The 18,517-nt window shown below is 42.7% G+C and overlaps 1 protein-coding gene across 2 annotated transcripts in view; it reads right to left on the bottom strand.

Annotated features, from left to right (window-relative positions):
* Window positions 1-18,517, bottom strand: part of Casp8 (caspase 8) — a 46,566-nt gene that overhangs the window by 8,451 nt on the left and 19,598 nt on the right. For both annotated transcript variants that reach the window (XM_021159156.2, XM_029479220.2), the window contains exons 2-7: window positions 16,850-17,182; window positions 13,563-13,668; window positions 11,880-12,018; window positions 11,742-11,795; window positions 9,331-9,392; window positions 7,226-7,367 (exon numbers count right to left, since the gene is read on the bottom strand). In XM_021159156.2, the coding sequence (XP_021014815.1) occupies window positions 7,226-7,367; window positions 9,331-9,392; window positions 11,742-11,795; window positions 11,880-12,018; window positions 13,563-13,668; window positions 16,850-17,154 (808 nt within the window). In that variant the 5' untranslated portion in view covers window positions 17,155-17,182. The remainder of the gene's footprint in view (window positions 1-7,225; window positions 7,368-9,330; window positions 9,393-11,741; window positions 11,796-11,879; window positions 12,019-13,562; window positions 13,669-16,849; window positions 17,183-18,517) is intronic.

Here is an 18,517-nt window from a genome sequence, read left to right as displayed (position 1 = left end):
AACCCCACTGTACTGGCTAATTTTGTGTCAACTTGACACAGCTGGAGTTATCACAGAGAAAGGAGCTTCAGTTGAGGAAATGCCTCCATGAGATACAACTGTAAGGCATTTTCTCAATTAGTGATCAAGGGGGGAGGCCCCTTGTGGGTGGTGCCATCTCTGGGCTGGTAGTCTTGGGTTCTATAAGAGAGCAGGCTGAGCAAGCCAGGGGAGGCAAGCCAATAAAGAACATCCCTCCATGGCCTCTGCATCAGCTCCTGCTTCCTGACCTGCTTGAGTTCCAGTCCTGACTTCTTTGGTGATGAACAGCAGCATGGAAGTGTAAGATGAATAAACCCTTTCCTCCCCAACTTGCTTCTTGGTCATGATGTTTGTGCAGAATAGAAACCCTGACTAAGACACCCACCAATGGAGAAAACAAAATATTCTATGACAAAACCATATCTATCCACAAATTTAGCCCTAGTCGAAGGAAAACTCCAACCCAAGAAGATTAACTACACCCATGAAAACATGAAATAAATATCACATCAGCAAAACCAACAGAAGGGAAATACTACACACACACACACACCCCACCACCACCACCACCATCAAAATAACAGGAATTAACAATCATTGGTCAATAATATCTCTCAATATCAATGGACTCAATTCCCTAATAAAAAAGACTCAGGCTAACCGAATGGATGAAAAAATAGGATCCATCATTATTCTGCACAGAAGAAACACACCTCAAAAACAAAGGTAGACATTACCTCAGAGTAAAGGGCTGGACAAAGGCTTTCCAAGTAAGCAGACCTAAGAAGCAACTTGGGGTAGCCATTCTAATATCTAGTAGAATAGACTTTCAACCAAAAATAATCAAAAGAGATGGGGAAGGACACTTTATGCTCCTCAAAGGAAAAATGTACCAAGATGATGCCTCAATTCTGAACATCTATGCCCCAAATTCAAGAAAATCCACATTCATAAAAGAAACTTTACTAAAGCTTAAATCACACACCAAACCCCACATAATAGTGGGAGACTTCAACATCTCACTCTCACCATGGACAGATCATAGAGACAGAAACAAACCAGAGAAATAGTGAAACTAACAGGCATTATAAATCAAATAGGTGTTACAGATCTATAAAACATTTCACACAAACACAAAAGAATATTACCTCCTCCTCAGCACCTCATGGAACCTTCTCCAAAATCGACCATATAGTTGGTCACAAACCAGGCCAAAACAGATACAACAAAATTGAAACAATGCCTTGTATCTTATCAGACCACCATAGATTAAAGCAGAACTTCAACTACTGAAAAGCAGAAAGACTACAAACTCCTGGAAACCGAACAACTACCTCTACTCAATGACAACTGGATCAGGGAAAAAATAAAGACTTTCTAGAATTCAATGAAAATGATGACACAACATACCCAAACTTATGGAATCCAATGAAAGCAATGCTAAGAGGAACTTTCATAGTGCTAAGTGTCTTGATAAAGAAATTGGAGAGATCTCAGTCTAGCAATTCAAAAGCACACCTAAAAGTTCTAGAACAAAAAGGAGCAAAAACACCCAAGAGGAGTTAATGGTAGGAAAAATTAAACTCGGGGCTAAAATCGATAAATTAGAAACAAAGAGAACTATACAAAGAAACAACAAAACCAAGAGCTGGTTTCTTAAGAACATCAACAAGATAGAAAAAACCCTTAACTAAACTGACTAAAAGGCAGAGAAACAGTACCCAAATTAACAGACTCAGAAATGAAAAGGGGGACATAACAACAGACACTGGGGAAATGTAAAGAATCTAAAGCCTGTACTCCACAAAATTGGAAAATTTAAAGGACATGGACAATTTTCTTAATGGATTCTACTTAACCAAAGTTGAATCAAAATCAGGTAAACAATTTAAATAGTCCTATAACTCCTAAGGAAATAGAAGCAGTCATTAAAAGTTTCCCAACCAAAGAAAGCCCAGAGCCAGATTGTTTTAGCACAGAATTCTACTTGACTTTCAAAGAAGAGGTGATACTTTGAGGTAGCACTCCTCAAATTATTCCACAAAATAGAAACAGAAGAAACATTGTCAAATTCATTTTATGAAGTCCCAGTCACTTTAACACAGAAACCACACAAAGATTCAACAAAGAAACAGAATTTCAGACCAATTTCCCTTATGAACATTGATGCAAAAATATTCAATCTAAGAACACATCATAAAGATTATCCACTATGGTCAAGTATACTTCATCTCGGGATGCAGGGATCAACATTTGGAAATCCATCAATGGAATCTACCATAAACAAGCTTAAAATTAAAAATAAAACCACATGATCATCTCATTAGATGCTGAAAAAGCCTTGACAAAATCCAACATACCTTCATGATAAAAGGGATACAAGATACGTACCTAAGCATAATAAAGGCAATTTACAGCAAGCTGATAGTCAACCCAAATTTAAATTAAGAGAAAATTAAGTAATTCCACTAAAATCAGGGACAAAACAGGGCTCCATATATATCAATAATAAAATTCTAGCTAGAGCAATAAGACAACTAAAAAAGTCAAAGTAAAGCTACTCACAGATGATATGATCATATACATAAGTCACCCCCCCCCAAATCTATCAGAGAACTCCTACAGCTGATAAACACCTCAAATTTTGGATACAAAATTAACTCAAAAAAAAAAATCACTAGCCCTCTTTTACACAAACAATAAATGGGCTGAGAAAGAAAGTAGGGAAACAACATCCTTCACAATAGCCACAAATAATATAAAATATCTTGGTGTAACTCTAAGCAAGCCAGTGAAAGACCTGTATGACAAGAACATCAAGTCTCTGAATAAAAGAAGAATTGAAGATGATATTAGAAGATTGAAAGATCACCTAAGCTTATGGATTGATAAGATTAACATAGTAAAAATGGCCATCTTACTAAAAGCAATGTACAGATTCAGTGCAATCCTCATCAAAATTCCATCACAATTCTTTATAGACCTTGAAAGAGCAATCATCAACTTCATGTGGAAAAAACAAACGAACAAACAAACCTCAGAATAGCCAAAACAATCCTGAACAATAAAAGAACTTCTGGAGGTATCATCATCTCTGACCTCAGTATTGGTATAAAAACAAACAAGTTAGCCAGGCAGTGGTGGCGCACACCTTTAATCCCAGCACTTGGGAGGCAGAGGCAGGCAGATTTCTGAGTCCGAGGCCAGCCTGATCTACAGAGTGAGTTTCAGGACAGCCAGGGCTACACAGAGAAGCCCTGTCTTGAAAAATGAAATATCATCTTCAATTAAATAATAGAAAGCCAACATTGACGTGGATGCTGAAGAACACTCCACTCAATGATACCTTGGTCAAGGAAGAAATAAAGAACGAAATCAAAGAGTTTAATGAAAAAGAAGCCACAACATACCCAAACTTATGGGACACAATGAAAGCAGTCCTAAGAGGAAAACTCATAGCCCTGAGTGCCTCCAAAAAGAAACTAGAGAGAGCATACACTAGCAGCCTGACAGCACACCTAGAAGCTCTAGAACAAAAGGAAGCAAATTCACCCAAGAGGAGTAAGACGGCAGGAAATAATCAAACTTAGGGCTGAAATCAACAAAGTAGAAATGAAAAGAACTATACAAAGAATCAACCAAACCAGGAGCTGATTCTTTGAGAAAAACAACAAGATAGATAAACCCTTAGCCAGATTAACTAGAGGGCACAGGGAAAGCATCCTAATTAACAAAATCAGAAATGAAAAAGGAGACATAACAACAGATCCTGAAGACATCCAAAACACCATCAGATCCTTCTACCAAAGGCTATACTCAACAAAACTGGAAAACCTGGGTGAAATGGACAATTTTCTAGACAGGTACCAGGTACCAAAGTTAAATCAGGATCAGATTAACGATCTAAACAGTCCCATATCCCCCGTAAAGAAATAGAAGTAGTCATTAATAGTCTCCCAACAACAAAAAGCCCAGGACCAGATGGGTTTAGTACAGAGTTCTATCAGACCTTCAAAGAAGACCTAATTCCAATTCTCCTCAAACTATTCCACAAAATAGAAACAGAAGGCACTCTACCCAACTCATTCTATGAAGCCACAATTACTCTGATACCTAAACCATATAAAGACCCAACAAAGAAAGAGAACTTCAGACCAATTTTCCTTATGAATATCCATGCAAAAATACTCAATAAAATTCTCACCAACCAAATCCAAGAACACATCAATATGATCATCCATCATGATCAATTAGGCTTCATCCCAGGTATGCAGGGATGGTTTAATATATGGAAACCCATCAATGTAATCCACTATATAAACAAACTCAAAGACAAAAACCACATGATCATCTCATTAGATGCTGAGAAAGCATTTGACAAAATCCAACACCCGTTTATGATAAAAGTCTTGGAAAGATCAGGAATTCAAGGCCCATATCTAAACATAATAAAAACAATATACAGTAAACCAGTAGCCAACATCAAACTAAATGGAGAGAAACTTGAAGCAATCCCACTAAAATCAGGGACTAGACAAGCCTGCACTCTTTCTCCCTACCTATTCAATATAGCACTTGAAGTTCTAGCCAGAGCAATTAGACAACAAAAGGATATCAAGGGGATACACATTGGAAAGGAAGAAGTCACAATATCACTATTTGCAGATGATATGATAGTATATATAAGTAACCCTAAAAATTCCACCAGAGAACTCCTAAACCTGATAAACAGCTTCAGTGCAGTAGCTGGATATAAAATTAACTCAAACAAATCAGTGGCCTTTCTCTACACAAAGGATAAACAGGCTGAGAAAGAAATTAGGGAAACAACACCCTTCACAATAGTCACAAATAATATAAAATGCCTTGGTGTGACTCTAAGGAAGTGAAAGATCTGTATGATAAGAACTTCAATTCTCTGAAGAAAGAAATTAAAGAAGATCTCAGAAGATGGAAAGATCTCCCATGCTCATGGATTGGCAGGATCAACATTGTAAAAATGGCTATCTTGCCAAAAGCAATCTACAGATTCAATGCAATCCCCATCAAAATTTCAACTCAATTCTTCACTGAGTTAGAAAGGGCAATTTGCAAATTCATCTAGAATAACAAAAAACCTAGGATAGCAAAAACTCTTCTCAAGGATAAAAGAACCTCTGGTAGAATCACCATGCCTGATCTCAAGCTGTACTACAGAGCAATTGTGGTAAAAACTGCATGGTACTGGTACAGCTACAGACAGGTAGATCAATAGAATAGAATTGAAGACCCAGAAATGAACCCACACACCTATGGTCACTTGATCTTTTGACAAAGGAGCTAAAACCATCTAGTGGAAAAAAAAGACAGTATTTTCAACCAATGGTGCTGGCTTAACTAGCGGTTATTATATAGAAGAATGCAAATTGATCCATTCTTATCTCCTTGTACAAAGCTCAAGTCTAAGTGGCTCAAGGAACTCCACATAAAACCAGAGACACTAAAACTTATAGTGGAGAAAGTGGGGGAAAGCCTCAAAGATGGGCACAGGGGAAAAATTCCTGAACAGAACAGCAATGGCTTCTGTTGTAAGATTGAGAATCGACAAATGGGACCTCATAAAATTGCAAAGCTTCTGTAAGGCAAAAGAACCTGTCAATAAGACAAAAATGCCGCCAACAGATTGGGAAAGGATTTTTCCCAATCCTACATCCAATAGGGGACTAATATCCAATATATACAAAGAACTCGAGAAGCTGTACTCCAGAAAATCCAATAACCCCATTAAAAATGGGACACAGAGCTAAAGAATTCTCAACTGAGGACTATGAATGACTGAGAAGCACCTGAAAAAATGTTCAACATCCTTAGTTATCAGGGAAATGCAAATCAAAATAACCCTGAGATTCCACCTCACACCAGTCAGAATGATTAAGATCAAAAATTCATGTGACAGCAGATGCTGGAGAGGATGTGGAGAAAGAGGAACACTCCTCCATTGCTGGTGGGATTGCAAGCTTGTACAACCACTCTGGAAATCAGTCTGGTGGTTCCTCAGAAAATTGAACATAGTACTACAGGAGAATCCAAGCAATACCTCTCCTGGGCATATACCCAGAAGATGTTCCAACTGGTAATAAGAACACATGCTCCATTATGTTCATGGCAGCCTTATTTATAATAGCCAGAAGCTGGAAAGAATCCAGATGTCCCTCAATAGAGGAATGGATACAGAAAATGTGGTACATTTACACAATGGAGTACTTCTCAGCTATTAAAAACAATGAATTTATGAAATTCTTAGGCAAATGGATGGATCTGGAGGATATCATTCTAAGTGAGGTAACCCAATCACAAAAGAAGTCACTTGATATGCACTCACTGATAAGTGCATATTAGCCCAAAAACTTAGAATACCCAAGAAAAAACTTGGAAAACACATGAAACTCAAGAAGAAGGAAGACCAAAGTGTGGATACTTTGTCCATCCTTAGAATGGGGAACAAAATATCCATGGAAGGAGTTACAGAGACAAAGTTTGGAGCTGAGATGGAAGGAAACACCATCCAGAGACTGCCCCACCCGAGGATCCATCCCATAATCAGCCACCAAACGCAGACACAATTGTATATGCCAGCAAGATTTTGTGGAAATGACCCTGATATAGCTGTCTCTTATGAGGCTATGCCGGTGCCTGGCAAACACAGAAGTGGATGCTCACAGTCAGCTATTGGATAGAACACAGGGACCCCAATGGAAGAGCTAGAGAAAGCACCCAAGGAGCTGAAGGGGTCTGCAACCCTATAGGAGGACCAACAATATGAACTAACCAGTACCCCCTGAGCTCGTGTCTCTAGCTGCATATGTATCAGAAGATGGCCTAGTCGGCCATCATTGGGAGGAGAGGCCCCTGGTCTTGCAAAGATTATATGCCCCAGTATAGGGTAATGCCAGGGGCAGGAAGTGGGAATGGGTGGGCTGGGGAGCAGGGCGGGGGGGAAGGGTATTGGGGATTTTCCGGATAGCATTTGAAATGTAAATGAAGAAAATATCTAATAAAAATTATTTTAAAAAATTTAAACACAATAAATGCTTATATATATATATATATATATATATATATATATATATCCCTTTAAGTACAATTACTGCTCTCTCCTTTTTGGTTAAAGAAAGGTCCATAAGAATAAAATTTTCTCATGCTTCTCCTTTGGATCCCACCATACCTTTATCACAGTTTGTTCCTTTTCTGTCCTTCATTTTTCGGAGGTGGGGTATGTCTTCCCGGGCCTTGCTGAAATCATAATTGTTGATGATCAGACAGTATCCCCGAGGTTTGTTCTTCATTTGGTAAACTTTGTCTGAAGTCTGGAAAACACAAGCCCAATGCAGGGGTTGATGCTGCAGCTCAGACACTGGCTATATCCAAGTGCTCAGGAAGAGGCTGGATCACTGCTCAGCCCCTCAGGCAAGTAGAGGCTCCTTCCATTGCTTGGCTCCTCAGGTGCTGCACAGTCAGTAGGCCTGGACCTGCTGAATACCCTCTATGTACATCATGGCTGTCATCACAGCCTATCAGTGTCCCTGACCATACAGACGAGCTTCAGGGCAGATGCCATCTGTGCCATCGTGGGGACTAGAGTTTTATGACTCTCAGTTCACTCAAGGGTCATGTCTTAGGATGTCTCTCTATCACCTTGGGAATCTTTTGGTGGCCTTCTCAGCTCATCTGTGTCTCTTGGCTAACAGTTGAGGGCCTGCCCTTCACACAGGATACAGTGCAGTCTCTGGGTGGTTACTGCTGATGCCTCAACCCAATGCAAAGGAACCCCATGGTGGTGGAGAGCAAGGAGCTCGTCAAGTTGTGTTTACCAAATCCTGACAGTAAAAACCAGACGACGGGGGCTGGAGAGATGGCTCAGCAGTTAAGAGCACTGATTGCTTTTCCAGAGGTCCCAAGTTCAATTCCCAGCAACCACATGGTGGCTCACAACCATCTGTAATGGAATCCGATGCCCTTTTCTGGTGTGTCTGAAGACAGCAATAGTGTGGTATACATAAAATATGTAGTATACATAAAATAACGTTGTGGTTATTTTCTTCAGGCTGCTTCAGGCTGATATTTTCAGCATTTGGGTGGAAGCCTCTTCTGTCTCCTGAAGAAAAGGACCCCAGGCTAGGAAGACAAATGCCAGCTTCTATGGCTTGAAACCATGGGACTCTGGGCATCTCACCTAATCTCCTAGTAGCTTCATATATTTTGTAAGACATTTAAGTGTCCCTTCATACTGTATAAGTCCTTCGCCTTTCAATGTTTTCTATGACATGTAGTACTTTATTAAGCTCAGCATTTGTTATTATCCTAAGTTTCCAACTTGTATTAATGTATTCAGATGCTGCAATGCTAACAGCTACTAAGTTAGTGACATGGCGTCCTCTGTTTGGAGAGGGCGACCCTGTAGAAAACCACTATGCTTCAGAGCAGCCCATGGAGTCCATGATCTTTGACTTCCTGACCAACAAAGGCCTGAGGATCTGCTCAGGAGCCCTCCCTAGTACAGACCCTATTCATAGTGCGGAGGATTTCCTGAGCCTCCTGCCACACGGAGGCTCATGGCTGAGCCATATTTGGTGAGCTACTGAAGATTATAAATGGAAGCTATGTCCAGGAAGGAAATCTCTCTACGTGCTTCATGGAGACAAAACCTAAGACATGCTGAGATCCTATTTGCTGCCTAACACAAAGGAGAAAACTCTGTGTGGTGTCTGGCTAAAAGAGAAGACCTGCCAGAGAAACTCCTGAAGCTTCCACTCCATCCGCCATGTGCTATTTTTAGCTAACACCACTGCTCTAGAGGGGGGAAGCCACACACAGTCTCTCCCCTTCAATACCCCCTTACCTCTGCCCTTGACCTTATAATACAATTATGGCCCAGTGTGACCGTAATTATTATAGGCCTATGCCTATAATCCTAACACTTGGGAAGTAAAGACAGGGGAATCAGGAGTTCAGGGTTATCCTCAGCTACATATTGAGTTCAAAGCCAATCTGAGCTATAGGAGACACTGTCTCAAACTACAAACAAAACAGTGATAATGTAACACAAAGAAAACTGGAGAGGCTATCTTTAACTGGTTCTTTTGTAGGTTTGTTTGTTTGTTTGTTTGTTTGTTTTTGTCTTGTTTTGTTTTGGTTTGGTTTTTTTGGCTTTTTTCTCTCCAGAGTTTCCAAAAGGCTCTACCCCTTATTGGCTTATCTGGCAGCTGAAAAGGAACCAACCAAAGGAAACAGGAACATCAATGCAAAGAGAGAGGTAGGAGACACACCTACCCGTGACTCACTGTCTTGTTCTCTTGGCGAGTCACACAGTTCCGGCATTTTGAGGCTCATCTCTGCAAGCAACCCAAAAAAAGTCACACTTAGGACAACCTAAGGACCTTAAAACGTTTTCAGGATGCAAGCGCATGCACATGTATGTATGTGAATGTGTGTGTTCCTGCACGTGCGTGTGTGTGTGTGTTGCTGTAGGGAGCTCTCATGCTATGGCATGTGTGTGTGGAGATCACAGACGACTCTGAAGTTTGGCTCCCTTCCTCCCTCCTACATGTGTTCCAGAGATCAAACTCAGATCACTTGCCCTGTATGGCAGACAGTTTTACCTACTAAGGCATTTCACTGGCCTCTTAGGTATTTTTAAAAAATAAACATTGAAACTGCCTTGAACATATTTCAGATATTTCAATCTTGTAGGAAGGGCACTTAGCACACCTCTTGAAAACCAAGAGCACATTGCCTCATTTGCTAGGCGGTTACTGATTAAAAGCATGAGCCCAAGATAAGTCACTGAGTCAAACATCCTGAAGGTAGTTGGAAAGAGCTAGGCTTAGGTGTGCGTGGATGGAAGAAAGAACTGGCTCTCTTACTCAGGCTCAGTCTTTAAAGGAGGATTATCCTCATAGCTAAAGAGATGGCTCAGCTGTTGAGACCTTAACATTTTTGCAGAGGACCAGAGATTCCCAACACCCACATGGTGGCTAACAACCATCTGTAACTCCAGTTCCCGGGGATCTGATGCTGTCTTCTGACACAAATGCAGCATGCATAAACTTACTCAGCCACACACATTTACACATAAATTTAAAATAAAGAGTGATCCAAAATATATTACACAGCAAAACCAATAGTGAGAGCAGAAGAGATATTATCAATATTGATATTTACAGAGTAGTGATGGTGTTTTAATTTTCTCTGAATTTAAAAACTGCCCCCAAAAAAGCACAGAAAATTTTTATAATCAGAATATTAGGTTAATCAAAAATTTGGAGGGGACTAGAGAGATGCTCAGCAGTTAAGAGCTCTGGCTGCTCTTGCAGAGGGTGCAGATAAGGTTCCCAGCATCAACATGGTGGCTCACAGCCATCTGTAAGTAACTCAGTCTCAAGTCTGATGCTCTTCCAGACTTCATGGGTACCTACACTCATGCGCTCATGTTTTCACACATACACATAGTTGAAAATAAATAAAATTTTCAAAATAAATTTTAAAAAAATGAAAGAGCCAGGTGTTGTAGCACACACCTTTAATCCCAGCTCTTGGAAGGCAGAAAGAGGCAGATGGATCTCTATGAATTGGAGGCCAGCCTGTTCTACATAGCAAATTCCAGGCAAGCTAGCTACATAGGGAGACCCTGTGTGATGGTTTGAATAGGTATGGCCCTCATAGACTCGTGTGTTTGAATGTGTGGCCCCTGGAGAGTGGCACTATTAGGAGATGTGGCCTTGTTAAAGGAAGTATGTCACTGTGGAGGTGGGCTTTGAGATCTCTCATATGCCCAAGCCATGCCCAGTGGCACAGTCTCCTTGCTGCCTTAGGATCAAGATGTAGAACTCTCAGCTCTATCTCCAGTGCCACATCTGCCTGCAATGCCGTTTTATTACCATGGCAATAATGGACTGAACCTCTGAAACTGTAAGCCAGCCTCAGTTAAATGTTTTCCTTTATAAGAGTTGCCTAGGTCATGGTGTCTCTTCCCAGTAATAGAACCCTAACTGAGACACCCTACATTGAAGGAATCATTCTTTTGTTCTATCCAGTTTCCTAGGTAAGGAAACAGAGGACTGGACCAATTCCCTTCTGGGATGAGCTAGGCAACTTGGCTTGAGTATCCCAGGATGGGGCAGGCACACAATGGAGGAACTCAGGTGTGTATGGACCTGGGTGCCTGGGCTTAACAGGACACACTTGGCTGAGGGGCCTCTCACAGAGCAGAAAAACTTGAAGAAACTTGGTTAACAACATTCTGGAAAAAAGTCAGGTGTTGATCCTAACACTTGAGACAGAGGCAGATAGATTTCTGTGATTTCAAGGCCAGCCTGGTCTACATTGAGAGTTCCAAGACAACCAAGATGAGGTAGAAAGACCCTGTCTCGACAAAACAAAACAAAACAAAACAAAACAAAACAAAACAAAACAAAACAAAAGGATGTCCAGGAAAATATTTGTGTCTAGCTCCCCACAACTCTCTTCAAAAGCAAAGGCCAGAGCAGAGTTAAGAGCCTCTTACAGAGTAACTGTGAGCTCACTCAAATGTTTCCATGGGGCTTTCAGAGAGCTGCAGAGGTGACAAGAGGCCACTGAACTTTCATCTCAATCAGGATGAGGCAGAAGATGGTGGGTAGAAGGCAAGAGGAAGTCGGAAGTCAAGCACCTCAGAATCTAAGGAATGTATCTGTATGAATTACCATCCAAACCCGAAAGTGACAACTCTTCCATTCCTTCAAGGCTCAATCTTCTCTCTGAATTGAAAAAGAAAAATTTGATCAGAAACAGCTGTTTCTCTGAGGGCTTTCCCAACTCGCAGCTGTTGACCAGCTAGCTACCTGTGCTTGGTCTTTCATAATCCTCGATCTTCCCCAGCAGGCTCTTGTTGACCTGGCCACAGATGGACTTTAGGGTTCCCAAGTTATTTTCTGCCAGCATGGTCCTCTTCTCCATTTCTACAAAAATTTCAAGCAGGCTCTGGGGAGGAGAGCGAAGCACAAAAGGCTTGAGAGCACAGGCTTGGGGATTTGGGGCTTTGTTTAGTCTCTACCTCGTCCAAACTCGGGGCCCAGTCTTATCTCCCACATAGATCCCCCTCCCACCCCCAAGCCCAGACTGATCTCTCACAGTTGACAGTACTCAGGAAGGCCTGAAAGTATTTTAAAAGCTGGAAAGATGAATAAACCATGTCAGGTGTCACCCAGTCCCCAGGTCTTGTTCTCAACCAGTATGAGAATGCCTTCAGCTATGGACCAGCCTGAGGAATGTGGATGGGCCAATCCTAGAGACTGAATTCTTCCCCAGTATTACCCTGGTACCTTAGCTTCCTGTAAACCTCAGTTAATACACACAGAGTCATATGCACCAAACACACAGAGAGATGCCACACACGTGTGTTCACAGGTACCCGAAGCAAACACACAGAGATATATCTGGACAAAGCATACATCAAATTTAGGCCATCTACCACAGAGCACACAGAGACACACTGATTCACAGAGTGAGAGAACCCCTCCCCCAACACACAGGTACCATACACATATAGACTGAGACCAACAGAGAAGCCACACAGAGGTACACACAGGCACCTACACCACACATATACATAAACACCCACAATATTCACAACATGTAGACACAGGCACATCATACAACCCACTCATAAAGACACATAATGCACACCGGGATGGAGTGAGAGGGGGCGACAAACAAGCAAACATAATGTGTTTCAAGGGCAGCAGAAGAAGGGAAATGTGATCCTGGGCCACCTTTTCTCCTTGGCCCTGCTGGGTCCCATGTGTTGTTGAACTGCACAATTTGCTCTCTCCGGCTCCTGGCTCGGCCCTGTGGCCGAGTAACACTTCACTGTGCAGAGGCACTAGAGCCATACCTACTGTTCCTATCTAACTACTTTCTTCTAGTGAGAAGACAGGGGCTGCTCAGTGGACAGAGTGCTTGCTTACAGTGCAGAAAGTGCTGAGTTCCACACCCTGGAACCACATTTACCAGGAGATGAAGGCAGGAAGATCAGAAGTTTAGGGTCAACCTTGGCTACAGTGATGGTTTGTACTTGGTTGGCCCAGGGAGTGGCACTGTTGGGAGGCCCTGTTGGAGTAGGTGTGGCCTTGTAAGTGCGGGCTTTAATACCCTTGTCCTTGCTGCCAGGGAGCCAATATTGTGCTAGCAACCTTCAGATGAAGATGTAGAACTCTCAGCTCCTCCTGTACCATGTCTGCCTGAACGCTGCCACGTTCCAGCCTTGACGATAATGGACCTGAACCTGTAAGCCAGCCCCAATTAAATGCTGTCCTTATAAGAGTTGCCTTGGTCATGGTGTCTGTTCACAGCAGTAAAATCTAACGAAGACAGCTAAATAGCAAGTTTGGATTTAGCCTGGGCTATAGGATACCATGTTTCAAAACAACAACACCACCACAACCTTGAATACTATTTATGTTTAGCAGGGCTCTCTGGTCTCAGAAACCCCAGAGGTGACCCATCTTCAGGAGATTAGGTCTTACCAAGTCATCTTCCAGCTTACATTTGGGGATCTCATTGTTCAAAAGGAACTTAAAAGATCTCAATTCCGACTCGCTCACTTCTTCTGAGAGCTTAAAGAGCATGACCCTGTGGCAGGAAACAGAGACACTTTACAAACACGTTCTAGATCATTTCCCACCTACTACACAGTCACTACAGGGCTCACTCCCAGGGCTTCCTTAAAATAGTCAACTATTCCTGACTGGTGAGCCTCAGGAGGAGGCTGCAGTAGTGGTGGAAGTCTATAGAGTCAGGTCCAACCAACCCACCCATGCGAAGTGCCACCACCTTTGTAACCAATTAACTTCAACTAAAAGAATCTCCCTGCTCCTATGTCGATACAAAAATCAAGATCCAGATGCGAGGATTTGGGGAAATTATATTCTCCATGGTGCACTTCAGAGCTGACTCCCTTCTAAGCACTGGTCCATGTTCTCTCAGCTATTTCCTTCAGGAGGAAAGCTGAATATATGGTTCTAGAATAAAAGGGACTCTGAACACACACACGCACACACACACACCTCTTTCCACTCTTACCAACACCAAAGGCTCTCAACACAGCCAACTGCCCTGTGCTCTCCCCACCATACATTGCCTGTGTCTCCTTGCATGCATCCACTGCCCACCTGCAATCTCATTAGTTGCCAGGGTGTCCTCGGGGCTCTGTTCTCTCACTAAATCTTCATTCATCCCCCACCCTTGAAAGAACTCATATATGGCAACAGCCTGTTTATAAATTGCCAAGTCGCCGGGCGTGGTGGCGCACGCCTTTAATCCCAGCACTCGGGAGGCAGAGGCAGGCGGATTTCTGAGTTCGAGGCCAGCCTGGTCTACAAAGTGAGTGCCAGGACAGCCAGGGCTACACAGAGAAACCCTGTCTCGAAAAACCAAAAAAAAAAAAAATAATAATAATAAATAAATAAATAAATAAATAAATAAATTGCCAAGTCCCCTAACAGCCTGGCCCATGCCTTTTTCACTTTTCATTAACCTGAGATTTGTGAGGTGTAATGTTTGAGTGCAGGGGCCCCAGACTACAAACACATCTTGTAGGCAGGACAAAATTCTGTGGGTGGGCTGGTGTCTCTATCCCTCCACTGGAAGTTCTGCCTGGCTACAGAAGGTGGCCACTTCCAGGCTGGGCAAGATGTGTTTGTTCATGTTTAGGGTCTTGCTGCTTCCCACAGTAACAACCCTTCCCACCTGTTTGTGTACGCATATGGAACCCTTCTGTGTCTTTAAGTGTGAGCCACCGAGATACGTGTCACCGATGTGTGAATCTGCCTTCTTATTGATCCAGGCCTGCAGTCTTGGTTTTTAAGTTCCTGAGAATTCACCCTGCAGCATGTATAATGCAAAGTATTTCCAGCTTATTTCAAGAGGTGAGAAAACATCCCTGAAAGTGAACGCACCTCTAGACTTCTCCATTTTCCCTCCCCTTGCCCAGCCCAAGGGCAGGCTGGGTGGTTCCTTTCCCTGATAGACAGAGACTCTCTTAGAAGTCATCATTACCCACAATCCTGTCTGTTACAATTTGTTACATCAGATATTACAATTTCTACATCAGAACATGTATAAATGTGGGACTACTTACAAAGTTACTAAGGTTACATGGGGGAAAGGGCAACAATGCTTTGTTGTTTCTCCAGAGCCTAGTCCTTTTGTGCTGGTGGAAGCAGCTACCACATAGCCTGCTGGAATCCTGGTTTGTTCTCCTTAGTGTCCCCAGACTATTTTAAACCTCTGTCATCTTAATTTTCTTTAACAAGAAAGAAGAGGAAGAGCTAAAATATTTATTTGAAACTCTGCTTGCAGACAGGAGCCTCGCATGACTGTCTTCGGAGATGCTTTATCCAGCAACTGACAGATTCAGAGACCCACAGCCTAACATCAGGCAGAGCTTGGGAAGTCTTGTGGAAGAGTGGGGGATAGGATTGAAAGAGCCTGAGGGGTCAAGGGGACCACTCGAAGACCTACAGAGTCAACTAACCTGCACCCATGGGGGCTCACAGTGGCTGAACAACCAACCAAAGAGCATATGGGGCTGGACCTAGCCCCCCCACATATGTAGCAAGATGTGCAGCTTGGTCTTCATGTGGGTTCTCCAATAACTGAAGCAGGCACAGAGGTGAGGGAGGTTTCTGTCTAGGACTCTGTTGCTTGCCTTTGGATTCCTTTCCTCTACCTGGGTTGCTTTGTCTGGCCACAGTGAGAGAGGATGCACTTAGTCTCCTGCTGTGACTTACTGTTCCAGGGCAGATGGTGGGGTGGGGGAGGGAGAAGGGCGGTGGGAGGGCAGGATGTGTAGGAGAAAAGGGAGGGGGCTTTGATCGGGATGTAAAATAAATAAAAATAAATAAATAGTGAAACAAACAAACAAAGTTCTGATGGCTCTTCCAAGCACACAGGTCCAATTCCCAACACCTACATGGCAGCTCACAACTGCCTATAACTCCATGTCCAGGTTATTTAATGCCCTCTTCTGGCCTCTGCAGGAAGCCTACATGCAAATGCTGTACAGACACATAGGCAAACAAAATACCTATGTCGTAAAATAAAAATTAAAAAAAATCTTTTAAAAAAATCTCACTATCAGCATACCAGAAGGTAATGTTTCACTTTGAAAAATGAAAAATTTAAATTATACATTGTGGTGGTTTGAACAAACAGGGTCCTTCCCAGGCGTATGTATTTGAACACTTGGTCCCAGGCTGTCTGGAGAGGTTACGGAGCTTTTAGAACGCAGAGCCTTGCAGCAGGAAGCACATCACGATCACCAGGCACAGACTTTGAGGGGTTTGACCTCACCCAGCTTTCGGGTCACGCTTTCTGTTTCCCGTGCGCGTGGCAGACGTGAATTCTCAGCTCCCTGCCCCTGCTGCCCTGCCTGCTAGTTACCATCTTATCTCTGTCATCATTAGCACTCTGGAACTGTAATCCAACATAAACTCTTCTATCAATTGCTTTTGGTCGCGGTATTTTTCCACAGCAACAGCAAAGTAACTACTCCACACAGAATCATATTCCCCTACACTGGTCTCTCTCTAACTCCTGTAGCCAAATCCCTTTTCCTCCTCCTAAGTCCCTTTCTGTACCATGCTGTATGAAAGATACATTATTTTATGGCTTTAGCATTTTTTTTTTCGGAATCATGTATTTAGCCCCTACATTTAGCCCGCCCTCTCACAAGTCACTTCACACATGTCACAGGGGCATGCCCCCTTCAGCCCACACTTCCCAGTCCCCCCACCACAGCCTTTCTACCCACCTGTAGGGAGAAATCTGGGCATTGTCTAGATCCCGCAGCTCTCTCACCATCTCCTCTCGGTTGCAGTCTAGGAAGTTGACCAGCAGGTCCCACCGACTGATGTGGAAAAGCAGCTCCTTCAGGAAAGCCAGATTGCCTTCCTCCAACATCCCCTTTTCCCGCAGCCTCACAAATAGCACCTGGGCATCCTCGATGGACTCCTGCTTCTTGTGTGGGATGTAGTCCAAGCACAGGAACTTGAGGGCAGCCAGGTCTTCACTGCCAAGTTCTTCAGCAATATCATAAAGACAACTCTGGAAATCCATTCTTATCAAGGGGTAGGAGAGCTGTAACCTGGGTCAACACAAGATGCTAATGATCAAGTGAGGAAGTTAAGTGTCAGCTACCAGCTTGTTTCCTGTCAAAAACTAACTGCATCTACCATGTTCCAGACACTTTAGAAGGAAAAAAAAAAAAAGGAGAATAATAACAGGAAACAAAACAGGAAGTTCCTGATTCTCGGAAGCTTTTGTTTAGAGAGGTGAATATACAGAAAGCCACTGGTCAGATAGTCACCTCCTAGGTGCCTTAACAGTCTTGGGAGTAGGGCAAGAGACCTTTGGGGAGGAGGCAAGAAAAGCGGCTCTTAAAGGAAAAGTGCATACAAAATGCGGAGACAAATTGGACATGGACAGACACCAGAGTTCAGTAGAACAACCCCAAAGAGGCTAGACTAGATTGTTGATGGATAGTGAGAGTCCTGGCTGGGAACACGGGCTCCTCCTAGATTGAAACCTGGCTGTATCACTGGCCACTCTGCCTGGGGAAGCTGCTTCCTCCGAGTATTTTGCATGTCTTTGTGTGTAAAATGAAGGGTAGAAGTCTACCTTTCTCCTGAAGCTGTGAATTGAGGTAACATCAAGTAACATTCAGCTACTAACAAACAAAGCCACACCAACTTCCAAGAAAGAGAAACCCCTGGACATGGAGCTTGTCTCAGTTTGTTGCTATTGTTATGGTAAAAACATCATGACCAAAAGCAACCTGGAGAAGAAAAAGTTCATTTACTGTTATAGCTTTAGAGTCCATCACCCACGGAAGTCAGGGCAGGAACCTGGAGACAGAAATGGATGCAGAGAATGGAGGAGCAGTGCTTACTGCCTTGTTCCTCATAACTCGCTCCACCAGCCTTCCTGTGGCACCCAAGACCATCAGTGGCACGGCCCACAGTGAGCAGGGCCTTCCACATCAATCGTGATCAAGAAAATACACCACAGACCTGCCTACTAGAGGCTTCGAAATTCCATAAAAATCACCACGTTAACAACAAAGGTTTAAAGAAAGAATTCTCTATCACTTGACAACAAGCCAAAGAAATTGTGAGGCAATGTCCTACTTGCTCATTACATAACCAAACTCTATTAACCTCCAGGAAGTACCCTAAAGGTACCCAAAGAAATGAAATTTGACAAATGGATGTGTTCCATTTTATAGAGTTTGGTAAACTAAGATATGTGCATCATACAATAGACACATATTCAGGATTTCAATGGACAACTGCTTTAGCTTCAGAAAAGGCCGATTCTGTAATTACACATTTGTTAGATGTTGTGGCCATGATGGGAATACTCATACAAATTAAAACAATGGTCCGACATATGTGTCTAATAAGATGAAAAAAGTTTTTAA

The sequence above is a fragment of the Mus caroli genome, unplaced genomic scaffold (assembly GCF_978045245.1).
Source record: "Mus caroli unplaced genomic scaffold, Mus_caroli_1 scaffold_1, whole genome shotgun sequence".
Lineage (NCBI taxonomy): Eukaryota > Metazoa > Chordata > Mammalia > Rodentia > Muridae > Mus > Mus caroli.
Note: the sequence above shows the minus strand (reverse complement) of the source record. Positions and strands in the feature narration are given on the sequence as shown.